Consider the following 16,683-nt stretch of genomic DNA (forward strand, 5'->3'; position numbering starts at 1 on the left):
TTCTGTTGGACTTGAACTCCCAGTTAGCTTTGCAAATGGTTAGGGATTCTTCAAACTGAAATGCAGACAATCCAAAGGACCAAAAGTTGAAAACTATTGCACAATGCAAAAGAAACCACCAGGATTGCTCTCACACAAAGAAAATTTTGACTGAATCAACCCCATTGATTTCCACTAAGCACAGTTCCACCTGTGCTGGGAAATAGGAAGAAATGAATCAATTCAGAAATGTTAATGGCATAGCTTACTTCAAACAATTTTATTATTTGTAGAACAAAAAGTTGCACATGTGGACAAAGACAGCAACAGTTTTTTATTTTTAAAAAAGGCTCACAAAATTATATACAAAAAGAAAAGTTGTTCAACATTTTAATCCAGTAAAAAGCAGTAGCATACATGTACCAGGTTTACTCATCATTTTCTTAACTGAAGTCCAACACAAATCTAAAAGCAAATTGTGGTCTGAAAGTCATTCTAGACCTTCCTTAATTCTGCCAAGTTTAAAAATTTGCATACTTCATAGACTATTATTTTTCTTACTTCTGAACTGATCACATTTGAAACTCACATCTTTCCCAGTCAACTTGCTATCATATGACAACATAAGACAGAGCTTACAAAAATAGTATTCAACAACCAAAAACAGGCAACCTCAAAACCAGAAACTATATGCGTGCACTGTTTGTTTTTAAAAGGTGCCTAGATAAAAACTATGAAGCTTCACTTGAAATATATACAAAATATTCTCTGTGTATAAAGGCTAGACCTCACAAAAATTCTGCAACCACACTGCAGTGATCAGACAGGCCAGCTAAGAGCCTGACCTTTGAAAGAGATGACTTAACACAAGCTCTGATGATGAGAATCGGATCTGTGCTAGCAGCACAGTTCAAGGACTAAGAGTACAGCCCCTTCATTTAAGGCAATAAATGTTCAGTTTGCATCTGTTTTGAACACTCAGTGAGCTGTAAATGCCATACAGCATGCAATGATACCGCTATTTGAGCTTTAAGGACAGACTAGTGCTATTATATTTATATACATATAGCAGTTTATTCTCACATGCATGAGTTTGATCTGTACTTTGTAGTATATCTAATTACTGTACCTGTTGTCTGCTGAAGTCAGATGAGCATCAACTCAGGGGGCCCATTGCATGACTACAGTGTTATTACTCTACTTAAATTTCCATGGTTTCTTCCAAAGGAATACTGGGGCTTGTACTCTGGTGAGGCACTAGAGTACTCTGGCTGATAATTCCAAATGCCCTTCCCTAAACTACGTATCCGGGAATTCCATAGGGTGGAACCATGGCACTCAAAATGGAATAATAGTACTATAGTAGTAATAATAATAATAATAATAATAATAATAAAATTTATTTGTATTTTCCTGCCTCTCCCATGTGGATCAAGGCGGGATTACAACCTAACAGTTCTGTAATGTGAATGGGCCACTGGACAGAGGTACTATCCCTAAATTTAAAATGGGCTGACTAGGGTCAGAAGAGCCCAGACTATCTCTTCCATGGTGGAAGTGATAATTTGAAACATAAAAAGTGGACAAATCTGTTCCCTGCCCTCTGCAAATACCTCATGCACATAGCCTGGTTATGTGAGCAGCACAATGCAAAAGAATAGTGCCTGCAAAGATTTTTATGAGCAGTCTGTTCTGCAGTCTCCACAACCTCTTCACTAAGATGTTTCTGCTGTAGTGTCCACAGCTACTCTTTACCCATGTTAGGCTGCATGACAAGAACATCTTCTGGAAGCAGTTTATGCAAAGTGAGGTCATTTCAGAATCTACTCACAATCCTGGAGCCCTGCAATCTAAAAATACACTTCAGTAGCTCAGAACCAAATTGGTTACAGAACATTATATGCACACACTCGCTTCTCTAAAGGGAACCGTCTATTATCCCTTCTGTTGTAAGCCGCCCGGATTCCCAGTGATTGGGCGGCATATAAATAAATCCTATTATTATTATTATTATTGAATGGAAACAAACAGAAATGGAAACTGACTTAGAAAACATCCCCCAGTGACTTTCATGCATTAGATTTTTATGATTAGTCTTTGATACGTTGACAGTGTGTGGGAGGAAAAACACCAGACTTAAAATATTGGGACTACCAATTTGATCTATGTCATTCTGCTTTGAGACAATTTTTGAAATGTATTATATGTACTCATATACATATGAGTGTGCATTTGTACTGTATATATTTACATACATATACACAAAACCACCCTGACGGTTTTAAAAGGCCATATCAAAAAACAAAAGATATGGATTCAAGCATATGTACTAGAATATATTTTATTTGTACAAACCAAATATGCATCATTCTCTAAGGTTTAAAGCAAATTAACAAAAATATCATCTTACTAATATTATGTTAAATAGATGGTTTTACAGCAGTCTTTAATAATGAGGTACATATCTAAAATACAAAGAAACAAACAAAGCAGGTAAGTGAGCTTTCCTTGATTCACAAAAGCTGCTTGTTACAATTACATTTTATAATCCAGAAAGGGAAGAAGTAACAAAATGTTATAAATCTCCAAGGACACCGAGCATCTACTATATCAGCTTAAAAAAATAGATTATTTTAGGATGAATGAAGTGAATGCAATTGTCCCTTTCCTTTGAACCCAACCCTCCCCCCTCCCTTTTCACATTTATCTCTTTCCCCTCTTGTTTCCAGCTGGAGGTTTCTTCAGCTGAAGAAGTTGTCCTCCTGTGCCAAAGCTTGCAGATGCTGGATTGGACACCCCAAATGTCAGGCCAGCAGATGCAGTGATGCCAGGATTGCTGAAGTTAAACCCAGATGTGCTTGAACTGCCAAAGCCTTGTAGAAGAGGGGGAAATATTTAAAGGTGAGAAGATATTGTGACTTTCTCAGCCTAACCAAATCAAGTGGGGACAAACTACTTTGACATTTTAAGAATGAAACTGTTAGTCTTGTATTAACATTCACCATCTCAAGTCAGCTCATACTCACAACTCTTGCGTGAGAACTTGTTTACACTACCAATGTGCTCAAGTGCATAGACATTCCCATCAAAGACTGCAAAGATAATTGTGACATGATGGGTCATACTGACTTTGAGAGAGACGACATTCTCCAACTATCACTGAAAATCCTTTCTTTAATTCCTAAGTTTCCAAACAGGCATGCTGTTATGAAGCTTTAAAGCCATCAGTATTTCCTTTCTCTATTCTTCCATCAACCAAGTCATCATACATGTTCAGGTAAGTCTATTTTCTCTCACAAGCTGCAATAAAATCAATATGGTTTGATTTGATTAGATGCTGCTGAATGTAATATATTTATGCCACCACCTGGCACAAATGCTATTGTTTAAGAGCAGGTGAAAATTTGCATTTCTCTTGGGCCAAAAAGGGTCTAGATCAGTGGTTCGCAAACTTTGATCCTCCAGGTGTTTTGGACTTCAGCTCCCAGAATTGCTGTTGACCAAGGTGGCTGGGGCTTCTGGGAGTTGAAATCCAAATACCAAAGTTTGGGAATCACTCCTCTAGATGGCTAGCATCTTCATGTACACCACGAACCGGCTAAAGCCTGGAGTCCTGGATACAAAAAAACCTCTGAAGTTGTCATCAGTGGAAAAGCAAGAGTAAACCAGGGACATGTAGGGTACTGAGAGAACTAAGTAGAAAATTAAACATTGCATCAGAATGAAGAGAAATTCTAAATGATGCAGATGAGCTACAGAAAACAAAATGGAAAGCAATTTGCTGCCCCTAAGAAAAAGTGTTTTGCAAGTACTTGACTGCCTCTTGACTGAAATGAAGTTGATAGAGACAGTCATTTATTGAAGCAGTTGTAAGGAATGTTGGTATCTGTGATCCAACATTAAATGTGCAACCCTTTTTTCTCCTTATACAGTGGAGATGGAACTTACTGAATGGGATTTCTCAGCTGTTTTATAGAGCCATTACAATACAAAGTTTTAAGACTATTGCAGCAAGGTGAATTTTATGTTCAGCTGGTTTCAGTATCTTGTGAAAGGATGTTTCTATCCACTCTAAGTGCTCAATTTAAAGTTTTAAATCATTTTTTAAAATTAACATTGGTGTGAGTGTGTGCATCTAAGGAAATTTTTACCACTTCTGCAGGCTCCCCCCTCCCCCAGGATTTTAGATCTAGGGGATGCCTTTATTAAACCAATGAGCACATTGGAAATTTACCCTAGGATTGTTAGACGGAGCAATTTTAGTTTTAGAAAATTATTTTTTTGTCCTGTAGCTTTGGGGATAGGGATGAGACATGGTCTGGTTTAAAACATTCCAATAAATGAAAGTAATAAAGTGGCACTGAGGTCTGGAACCATCACACTTGATAGTGGCATCAGATACTAGAAACAAATATTAGTGAGAAGTGAAAAAGGGTGATGTGACTCTGCTTACCCAACTATTTTAAAAAAAACATTTTCCACTTAAGCAATTTATTCCTGTATCAAGCCAAATAATGCCTTTCTACTTTTATTTATCTTCCAAAAAAGGGTACTATGAAATACTGAGGGACCAATGTTACAGAAGCAAAATCCCAAAATTTCCCTGAGTATGCTGGACAAGAAAATTGATTCCATTCACTCAAGCTTCTGGAGAATGTATGAAATTCTGCATATCTTCCTTTATAATTACTGAATAGTTAATAATCATCAGTGCCCAAAAATGTCGAAACTATATTTGACATAAATGGATGGCTTCAATTTAAAGACTGAAATGGATGCTCCAAAGTTCAAACTGCCAACTTAAATATCTTAACATCCAGAGTAGAACAAACCTGCACTAAGGCTTCCTGAAGGCTTATTTGTAGCTCCAAATCCAAATGATGGTGCGCCTGTGGCACTGCTTCCAAAACCAGAACTACTTCCAAACCCTAGTGGAACAGTAGTGAAGATAACAGAGATTAAGATACACATAGCCCTACAATGTGACTCAACAGCCAATATGTAAGTATTAGCTACCTGCTTCAAGCATCAGCATCCTCAGTACTAAATGGCAATGGTTAAAGAAGGCTGACCTCCACAAGACTTCTCACTGCTAATGCCCCAAAGTCCTCCAGATGTGTGGACTCCAACTCTCATTATCCTTAGCAAGCAACTTCTTAAAATACTTTCTAAACAATGGTGTAAACCTGATCACTATACCAAGTTAATATACAACTAGAGTATTATTTACACTATTTCATTCTTATACATAAGCCATGGATATGTGTTGCATTTTGTACACTTTCCTTCTTTTTTAACTACACAGGGAATATATTTTCTATTTCTCTACTGGATCCATCTTACCACCAGCACCTACGACACATTGTGAGAAACTAACAAAACACAGAAACCTCTGCAATGCATTGGAAAAGTTTATATTTTCTTCTTTGCACAATTGTTGCTTTGAGCTTTACTATGTCTTGACCCAGCACTTTACCCAGTTCATAACAGAGAGATTGTAGCAATCAAGGTCTGATACTTAATGGACAGACTTCAGCAGTCAATCTTCATGGGGAGGAAAATGCAAATACCTTTTGTTTGGTACATAGTATAAATATCCATGTATGAATATTTCATCAAATTAGTTCCAGGTGGGGAAAGAGCTGCCTGCAAATATAGCCCCTCAAGGCTATTTTTTAAGCTCCCATACTCCCAACTGTTGGGCTAGTACACTTCAGATCTACTATTAAACAAGTTACACTTCGAGATCTAGACATACAGTGCAATTCTAACCCAAAGATGTGTCAGTTATACAGGGTTAGAATTGCACATAAGTCTCTTTGGCTGGTGGAAATGTCTTTTTCCAGCACAACCCTTTCCAGCTTAATGATCTCAGCAGTCTTCTTGCAGAACTGTTCTGGTGGCTAAGAAATAACAAGAAAAGAGAGCAGAGTGAGAGAGGAGCGGTGTTATGTGATTCAGACATTCTCCAGCCAGAAGCACAGCTGTGCCAATGCCAAGCACAATCTTGAGGTATTACTTCCCTGGCTGGGAGAGGTTTGGATTCAGCACAACTTTGCCCAAGGTTAAGCTCAGTATCTGCTAAACAGACCCCTGGCTAGTTAAAATACTGTTCTTTTCTCACACTTGTATGCCCTTCTTTTTTGCTCTTCTGATGACATACTCTATTGAGCAGAGCACTGTCAGATCTCTGATTAGTCCAGAAGAGAGTTCTGCTTGTAGAATAGGTTTGTGCCTAATCCTAAAGCTAATGAATTTTTGAGTGAGGATTACACTGTTCATCACAGATTTTGAGCAGACCCATCAAAATCAATAAGACTTTATAGTCAGTGCTGTTTGATTTCTTTGGTTCTCCTCTAAAAATGACTAAACCTCAATCCAAGCATTGGTTTGTATATATTTATGTTAGAAATTAATATATCCATTTTAATACCATTGATTTTTATCCTTCTTAGATGGAAAAGTCTACAAATAGGCTCACAAGAAATTCTTCAGTTGGTATCAGCAGACTAAACTCATTGGAGATGTATAATGAAGTTGGTTAGATTCAATGACTAGCTTTACTACTTCTGAATGCCTTTGTTAAATATTTTGAGCTGAACCAAAGTATCTGCTAGCAAACCAAAACTTCCTAGTAAGGTTTTTGGGAAGTTGTAGTCCAAAAAGTAATATTTCAAACTGTGACAGACATAGCAACTAGCACTGTCTCCTTCTTAAAACCATAAAATGAGATGAACATTTAGTAGCATAAGAGAAAGATTTCTTCCATCTCTTGTATCAGTTACATGGAAGATACAAAATCCCATTTACACCAAGATGCCAAGAATATTTTCTTAGAAGTAAATTTTCAAGTTGCATCCAAGGAAATACATACAGGAGTACAACTTCAGCATTCTAGGAAAGAGACTCTTGAAGATGGGTTTATACCTACCTTCTTTCCCAGTCATAACTGGAAAGCAAGACATTCTTGCTTGACTTCTACACCTTAGGGCAAGAAATAGGTCCCAGTTCGTCCTCACTGCTTAAAATGCAGATCTGCCTTTGAGAAACTTGAGGCAAATACGACACTGTTCATACTCCCACTATGTCAATGTGTCAGCTTACAGAGCTGTGAGTTTGCCTCTCAAGAACTAAGAAGAGTTTTGGCTTATTCCACCCTTTCCAAAAACTGTGTTAAACAGTCAAAGGGAAATATACCCATTCCTTGAAATGCCCTTTGGTCTCAGTGGTTCATGCCTTGGTAACATCCCATTTGGACCACTGTAACAGTCTACTTGGAGCTGCCTTTGAAGAGTGTTCGGAAACTTCCACTGTTGCAAAGAGTTACAGAGACCACACATTGCCCCTCTTGAAACAGTTCCACTGGCTACCAGTTTGTTTCCGGGTACAATTCAGAGTGCTAGCTATGACCTATAAAGCCCTATATGGCTCAGGTTCAGGCTATTTGGCAGACCATATCTCTGTGTATGAACTGGCCCGGGCCCTGTGATTCTTGGGAGAGGCCCTTCTCTCCATCCCACCACCACCACCAGCATAGTTGGTGGGGACACAAGAAAGGCTGCTCCTAGACTGTAAAATTCCCTGTCCAGGGAGGCCAGAATGGCTCCTTCCTTGTTATCCTTCTGCTGGCAAGCTAAAACCTACCTGTTTAGACAGGCTTTTAAAACAGAAAGTTTTTAAGGCATGGAATGGCGTTTTATTGTTTTGAAGTATTTTTTAACACTTATCTTTTAAATTGTATTTTATTCTTTTAATATATAAGTTGTTTTAAAACTGTAATAATTTAATTCTATTTTAATATACTATTTTTGTATACTTTTAACTGTACTGTTTTTTAAAGTTGTGAGCCACCATGAGTCCCAGTTTTGGAGAAAGGGTGGGACATAAATAAATATAATAATATACCAGCTGTGCTCTTTGGGTTAAAGAAGCAAATCCCATACTTTCAGGGATTAGGCAAGTCACACTAGCATACTGAGTAGTTCCAAGTCTTAGAGTGAGAAGACAATTATGACTGAAACATCTGAAATACTCTATGAAATGGGATGTTTATACCAGTGCTTCTATATCATCACCATCTATTTATATAGCACCATCTATGTATACAGCGCTTTACAGTTATGTGTATTTCCCCTTGTTCCAAATTTGTTATGAAGTGACCCTGCATGTCTGAACATAGTTCTGCCTAAATGGGAAGGGAACAACTTAGAAAGGATACTTCCTTCCGGCAAAAAAAACAACAACAAAAAAAAAACCAGCTATGTAAAGATTTTCCAGATTAGAGTGGCAAAGTGTGTGTTTCTCAAGAGTTGTGCTGTGTTTTCTTGATTTCGCAATGTATCCGTGTAATAACAGATGTCTGATATTACTGTGGCTGCTCAGCAACATCCATTGTGATGCACCATATGAAATACAAGTTCCTTTTGTTTATTCAGCAACATAGAAATGTCAGCCTCTCTCCCTAGAGACAGCACTGAATTTTTCTCGTTCACAAATGCATATATTAGCAACAGGGATTATGTACACTACAGTACATTCAGTTCACATAGATTTTGATAACTACTGAAGAAAAAGACTGGTACAGCAATATGCTGACACACCAGAATTATATTTGTAAATTAAAAACTGATATAGTTTACAAGTACATCCTATCTCTTACGGTCAAGACTCATATCAAAATGTAAGAGTATTTATGTACTGTAAACCTAGCATAGAAGACTAATGGCCAGGACAATCTGGTGGTCTCCAGAATATTTTTTGGACTACAACTCTCATAATCCCTCATCATTTGTTATATGGGCTGTAGTTGGTGGAAGATGTAGTTCAAAGTATCTGGAAGGCACCAGGTTGTGTATTTTGATTTAGCCTATTTATTTACCTATTTTGTTTATAAGGCTAAGCCCAGATGTTTTCCAGGAATGGTAGAAGATGTGGTCACCTCAGGTGCTCCTAGAGATCACAAAAGAATAAGTAGGAAGAATGTGTGTGCAATAAAGATGGGAAGACACCTTATTTTTCTTCATTATAGCCCAAAACACACTGCAGAAATAATCCAGTTTGAGACCACTTTAACTGCCCTGGCTCAGTGCTAAAGAATCCTGGGAATTGTAGTTTATTGAGGTACCAGAGCTCTCTGACAGAGAAGGCTAAATGTCTCATGAAACTATAGTTCCCAGAATTCCCTAGCATTGAGTCATGGCAGTTAAAGTGGTCTCAAACTGAATTATTTTTGCAGTCTGTTTTGCACCTTTGAAATCTCTCATTTTCTGGTCATGCACTTACATACTGCAGTGAACTCTACACACAAACTAGAGGTTGAGAGTATGGAATCGGAAGTTGGCAGTAATATATCAATCAATATGGGATGCATGGCCATTGCTTTGTGCATTAGGATTAAACAAGCAGGGTTTTAGGTCTACAAGTGACATGTGCTGACTAGTTCAGTTCTGTATAGTAAATTCAGTGAAACATTAGAAAAAGTTAAAGTGTACCTCCAAGGCTTGAAGAGCCTAAGCCACTTGATTGCAAGCCAGTGCCAATACCTGAACCGAATGGCGTTCCAAAACTAATTCCCAGAGTCGGCTGTGGCCCTGGTATAAAAAAAATGAAAACAAAGCTTGCCTTACTCTTTCACAACAGAAATCCGTTATGTAAACCCTTTCATTTAAAAAAAAAATCACAGCTTAACAAATGCTTTTCAAAGCACCCTAGGTTTCATTATAATTCCTTCCCAAACTATCTCTATTCCTAAACTTGTATGGTATGCAACATAAAATGAAGCCATCAGTAAATCTAATAGGTTATGCCAAAGCATGAGACTACAGTTTTATGACAACTCAGCATGTCATTTTAAGTTAGAATTTTTGCTCCTTGATGGGACTATATCTGAACGTCCTACAAGTAGCTAGTGGTGGTTCTTTAAAAATCAAGTTTCATACTAACATGATTAAAATCATCATGTTACCACTGCCGGATATGAAATACTCATTTGAATATTTTATCCATTTTTTTGGAAAAACAAAGTGAAACAAGTGGATAAAACACAAGACAATAACTTTGTTTTTATTAAATTTATTGTTCATTTTAGAGCAAGTCAATTACACAGTAACATGACAATTCAAACTGGTTCGCACAAAAATGATAGTTATTGAGTTGTTAGAACTTTGCTACATTTACAACCATTTTTGCCTGTTTAAATAAACATTTACAGAAAAGGCACAGCTGTGTACCTAACTCAATACATTCAAAAGTTTCAGATTCAGAAATTTCTAACATCATTTAGACAACTGGAGACAGTGGTTTCCCTACATATACACACTGTCGAAGTCCACTTTTTAATATACCAAGATTAAATTTATACTCTTAAACTCATTTGCTCTGTGCAGGGGAATCTATTACTAGCCCCTCATTATAAATAAGTCATAACAAAAGATTTGGAGGTTACTTTAGTAACTTATAGAAGCTACTTGACAGTTTCACAGTACAATTTGTATTCCTACCTTTAAGCACAGTAATCAGTGCATTAAATAAACTTGAAGGATTTGTCAAGTTCAAATACTGTGCCAACCTCTTCATATTTATGCCATACTGAAGGTCAGAGATACAATCCAGCAAATGCTATTGTCAGGCAAACTCAACTAAAATAGAGAATGCAGAGCAGCACTTGCTGAACTGTCTTCTAAAAACAAATTTCTTGTTCATCCATTTGAATCCAATGGTACAGAATAAATCAAACTTGGTATTGTTCACCAGCAAGCTTTTTAACGAAAGTCACTTTGGGGTTTTTCAATTTTCTTTCTGAAAATTGATCTCCTCTAGTAAAACTGCCCACGTTTCTCTACCTCATTATTGCATTACAGTACTTTTGACTACCACAAGAGCAACTGAAAGAACATCTACCAAACAGAAAACTTGGTGAAACTTTGAATGCTGTGTTGTACAGGTCAGACATTGTTCATGGTCCCCTTCTGGCCTTTTAAATATAAATACTTGAGATTCAAGTGCTCACAAAATCTAATTAAACAGATAACCAAATATCAAGCAAAAGGCACTATTTTGCATTATATCTTTTGCAAGTAAATAGTCACACCTTGGGTGATCCAACACAAATGTGAGGTTATTATATTCAAGGTAGCATTAAACTTAAAAGTCAAATAGAGCTGTGAACTTCTATCTAGCACTTAGCACTTGATTTGGCAAAATGAGATTTGATTTTTGTGCCAACTGAAAGATTTTAGGTTAGGCCCAGACTACATTAGTTGAATTCATTTGAAATCCATGGGAGTGAAATAAACTCATGATTATCCCACTGAAATTAATGGGAGTGAAATAAATTCATGATTATAACACTAAAGTCAATGGAACCCATTGATTCAACTAATTTAGTCCAGCTTTAACCTTTTATAGATGTGTTGCATTTACAGGTTAAAAACTGGATGTAAACAAGTTAATATACTCTATCTAGCAGCCCCTTAAAAAGTTTCCAGTCCAAAGTCAGCCAGGCTTCTAACAACCATAAGTGTCCAGTGTTTTCTATTAAAGGAAGTGTATCCATTTTCCACTTTAGGAGGAGGCACTGTTGGTAGAAGAACTTTTAAAGAGTTTGATGAACCCCACAGTCCTCCAAGCTAAGCCTGCATTTTAGCATGCTTTTTAATTTTAAAACAATTCAAGATAAACCTATATTCAAGTTACAGAAAAACAGGATTTCATAGTCAAAGCCAACAAACATTTCAATTTAACAACTAATCTCTGAATTAGTCTGACTCTGTACCAGAAAAATCTCATTTAAAGTTAGCTATGCTTACATAATTCAGATAATGCTAGAGATCGTCCATGGCAAAATACATAAGTAAACATTGTCACCTTTGGATAGCATATTATGAATTCTTTAAATTATAATTACCTGTAGTAAACTATTTGAGATGTATATATATATATCTATCTATTTTCCCTAAGGAGCAGTTTTAGCTCAATAAATAAAACTCACTACTAGCACTGCAGTCCCATACATACTTACTCAGAAATAAGTCCCATCATTTTCAACTGGGCTTATCCTCTAGTAAGTATATTTAAGACTGCAGCCTAAAAACCTAGATTGGGTAAACATCAGCAAGGTTCCCTACCTGGCTTGCCCAAATATAATTGCTCAAGTCTTCCCATATTGGAAATAAAGGTGCAAACCCAAATTGTCTAAATGTAACCAGGCTAGTCCATTTCCCATTAAGGTAAGTTAATGTTAGCTTAGTGCGGCACTTGATTTTAACCACAAAATCAGCTCAATGACAAGTCTAATTTAGCGGACAGGCATTTGTCCCAACCAATATTTTAAATTTTAAATTGACCTTGGAAAAACCAAACACAATAAAACTTTTAAGTGCTACAAGGCATTAGAGCAGAGCAAAGTGCTTTTTAGACAAGCCAGCCAAATCACAATAGATGTCAGTAGCTGCATACACTTAAGGCTGTAACTATCTTAATCACATCACATGAAGAGTTCCTGATGATGCAGCTATCAAGGTAATAAAAAAGGGCCTCAATTAGTATGTTAAATGTTTTAAGTTGCCCAATCTGGCTAAGCAGCTTGCACTGAGTACAACAATAGATGCTGTACTCCAGACATCCTTTCACAGGCATTGGCTTGCAACTAAGAAAATGTTTTAGTGCCGGCAAAAATGTTACATTAATACTAACTATCCCTGACTTCTGAATGAGCAATTTCATAAGTTATGGCATCTACCATATTTCAGAGAAAGTCACTTTTCTACTGTAGGGAAACACCCTTACACCATAAACACAAACCACATTAACATCACATGACAGTATATTTTTACATACAAACTAAAAAAACTGCTAACACAAGCTTTTTGTGACCTCTTGGTTACATTTTGATGGCCTAATGGACTGAAAGCTGTTACAGTCACTGGATATAGACTCTAGGTCCTCCTGATACAGTTCTGTCTTTGAATCTCCAGGGTCTCAGGTTGGGATCTTCTCTAGGGCTGCTAGCCAAGTTTTTTTAAATGTGTGGTTGAATTTGGGACCTTACACATAAATAGAAAGTGTTTCTATGTTAATGAGCACTCATCCTTCCAAATTCTGACTCAAAATTCCAAATTCTAATATTCACAGTATCAACATTAAATAGTTTAGGATACTCTATTATGCCCTATTAACAGAAAGCCAAACAGATAGGTCCTCTTGGAATTTTCAGTTTTCACAACCAAATGATGGTGTAAATTCTATATAGCAGCATTAATTTTATGTGATGGCCTAAATTCTGCAAATGGTAGTTTATCTACTCTGCTGTCTCTGCACTAAGAAAAAAGACAAAAAAAAAAGGATATTAAAAGGTGGCTTTCTACATGCAATAGGTGCCTACAGTTGTAGAAATGCTGTGCCACTCTTTACATTAGACTTGCACGAGGAAACTGAAATTAAATCCAAAGGTGATCTTACACCACACAAGAATGGGAACATCTACAAAACTTCCATTGACAAGCACTGTACACCAAGACAGTTGCCCCTCCTTTTTCGCGGAGAATCCAATCCGGACCCCTCCGCAAAAACAGTTTCACTTATATTCAAGCCCCATTGTACACTGTGCAATGCTAGTGATCATATTTGTTCCACTTGTGGTGGGATGCACAAGTAACCCTGACTAACTAAACAACTTCTTTCAGAAAAATATGGAGAGGGTAATTCAATTCCCACCCACAGTTCTCTCTGATGCTTTTCTGCTCTGAAGCTTGTGGACACTCCAGAACAGATTTTGGGCACTGGAAGGGGTTGTAGGACGGAGAATTGACTCTCACGTCAGATCTCCCGAAAAATTATTTGAGACAAAATCAAGACAACAACTTATGCTAAGTTGATTTGGTAGCATTTTCCAATGAACTAAGTGAATCATCTTATTTCTAAGTTAAAGTATTTAAGATCAGGGGGAAGTAGTCTCTGCAATTTTTAATAACAGCAGGGAGAAAAATAGTTTACAGTACTATGATTTTGGTAGTTACAGACCAAACATACACTTCCCATAGTATACAAAGCAATAAGTATTTACTTGCTTATGTATGCTTACTGTGAAAGCTTAAAAGAATAGCAGATTAAATTAAGTTGCTACAGTAAACCTACAAGGATGTATTAGTCCATTCACTCTTACCAAGTTCTATTTGGATTCATCTTTTATAGGATCCAGCTGTCAACAAACATATTGAAGCTGGAACTACCCTGTAGATCCCATTGTTTAACAGTACCTCTATTAATGGCTCTCTAGGTAGTAGGGCATGCATATATGTGCCAATCTGCTTTTTTACCAAGCTCCAAACAAACAGAAACGGGACAGATGAATGGGGTAGAAAGAGCCAAGCAGATTCTCAGGTAGATCAAGGGCTTAAAACTGGGTTCCTCAAATTGAGACCTGAGCCATGTTTAGACATCAAAGTATCTTAGGCGCGTTACAGACCACCTGAAAGCGGCGGTTTGCCAGTTGCTGCGTCCGGGAACCACAGCGGCCAAACCGCGTGGTTCCTGGATGTGGCAAGAAGAAGCCTGAAAATGGCACTTCTTTTTGCGCCCTGGAAGTGGCACCGCGAGGTGCTAGTCGTGCACTCACGGCGTCACTTCCGGGATGCGACTGCGGACGCTATGCGTCTGCTATGTCAAAATGGCGGCGCCCATATGGAAGGGTGCTGTCATTTTGTACGTACCCAATATATACTAGGGTTAGGGGCGTTAGGAAGTGACGCCCCTTCCTAACCCTAGTATGTCCTGGGGACGTACTATAGGCGCGTCTGTAACGCGGCTTAATTTCCACATCTCTCTAAGCATGACCTCAGATCTAGAACTCTTTGGAAGATAGATACCTTAAGCAGCTATTCAAACTTCTAATTTCAAGCACCAAGATATATGACAGCCAATAATCTCAGTTGCTTCACATCTACCCATGCTTTCTTTCCCAGCGAGTACCACCTCAAAGTAACTTTTAATCTTTCTTTCCTATGTGCAATCCTGAACTCCAGCAAATTTCAGTATTTTGCTGTCACATGTTTTTAAAAATAACAGCCAAATTTTGAGGCATATTTCAAATTACAAAGTGCAATTTAAAAAAAAAAGATTTTCTATGAGGAAAACAAACTGAGAATTTTCCAACAAATTACGAAAAAATTATCCAATAGTGTTGCAGTTTTTGAAAAATGTTATCCTATCCATATTTAAAGGTGACCAAGATCACATTCCAAAGGGTTGAGTAATACAGTAAACAAGCTATTACATGTAAAATTACAAGATTAAATACTGGGTGTATAATTATTGCTAATTCTATCCCGCATTGTCTATTACCTATGTTTTGATGACATGTTATCACAATTTTTAGATTCCCAAAACAAAGGAAGACCTAATATAAAACACTGTACAAGCTTACTATGTTTGTAACACTAAAAGCTATAACTTGAATGCACTCAGACCTGTAGCAGGCTGTTGCTGCTGTGTAAGTGTTGCAGCCATGGCAACGGCCGCTGCATTTGGTATGTTGCTGAAAGGAGTAGGTCCAGTTGTAACCCGGGGGGCAGTCTGCCACTTCTTTGCTTCTGCTCGCCTCGCCTCAAATACATCCACTGCATCCCCGAGAAAGGTTTTTCTATAACCAAGATACTGGTCTTTGAGCATCTGAAGTGAGACAAGAAAAACTACTTTAGTACATCATGCTTGCCCATACAGCTTTTATCCAATTTAGACCTTTAATACAGTATGATGTTAAAGTGAAAATGCAAGAAAAAGTGCACACTAGCCCTTATCTCTCCACTGAGGTTCTACCCACATGAACAGTGATAGGTTTAGAGAAGAGTTCTTCTACAAATGGAGGCCTCCGTGCAGCTAGGAAGCCTGAAAAACCAAGTCTCTCCTCTGACTGTGCACATGTGAAGAGTAATGAATAGAAGAAAAGGGTGTAAAGGAGCTCCTCTCTTCCATTTATGTTTATACTCTAACTACACCAAAGAATATCTGAACAAGATGTTTGGTACCCAAACCCCCATTCTCACCCCCAGGACTTAACTTTATCAAAACGAGACAGAAAGAGATCCAAGGTACCAACATTAGATTTATCTTATTTAAAATATTTATATATCCTGTTACCAGCTTCAAATGGTAGTGCTGTTTCTTTCTTGCTTTTAAAGGCATAAGTGGCTTGAAACACTACAGATAGGGAACAGCTGATCCTTGATACTGTTGGATTGCACCTCTCTTCAAAACCTACTTAGTACAATCAATGGAGCAGGAGGATAGGGAGTGCAGTTCAATAACAGTTTCCCATCCCTGGTAAAGGATTGCCTTCTATGATATCATCCGGCTGGCCAATTACGATCTTTTTTCAAACGCCCTTTCCCAGGAACCACTGCCATCTTAAGTCAGGCTAAAAGTAAGGCCTCCTTGTGGTACTATTCGAGTTATGAAGCTTATCTTATCCTTTTCCAGTGGACAAGCTTTTGAATTCTTGAAGCTAGGAATTTGTGAGTTAATAAACCCACCCACCCTTCTGTTCTGATTTATATTAACTAGGGCCTGTTACGGACAGCCAAAATAAAGCTGCTTCAAGTCACAATGGAGGTATGGTGTTTCAATGATGCATGCGTCCTAGGAGTCAAGACGTCACACCAAAGCCATGCTCCAGCCCTAAGGACTTTATTTTGGCTGTCTGTAACAGGC

The 16,683-nt window shown here is 37.6% G+C and overlaps 1 protein-coding gene across 3 annotated transcripts in view; it reads right to left on the minus strand.

Moving 5' to 3' along the window:
- Positions 1-244: 244 nt before the first annotated feature.
- Positions 245-16,683, minus strand: part of LOC149319926 (nucleoporin p58/p45-like) — a 32,390-nt gene continuing 15,951 nt past the window's right edge. Inside the window, exons 13-16 of one of the 3 annotated variants that reach the window (XM_089512600.1) lie at positions 15,444-15,645; positions 9,471-9,569; positions 4,812-4,907; positions 245-2,852 (exon numbers count right to left, since the gene is read on the minus strand). In XM_089512600.1, the coding sequence (XP_089368726.1) occupies positions 2,683-2,852; positions 4,812-4,907; positions 9,471-9,569; positions 15,444-15,645 (567 nt within the window). In that variant the 3' untranslated portion in view covers positions 245-2,682. The other 2 variants (XM_089512603.1, XM_089512601.1) reach the window with 2 other exon arrangements.

Source organism: Sceloporus occidentalis, unplaced genomic scaffold (assembly GCF_023333645.1).
Source record: "Sceloporus occidentalis isolate IW3139 unplaced genomic scaffold, rSceOcc1.0.p SCAF_2, whole genome shotgun sequence".
Lineage (NCBI taxonomy): Eukaryota > Metazoa > Chordata > Lepidosauria > Squamata > Phrynosomatidae > Sceloporus > Sceloporus occidentalis.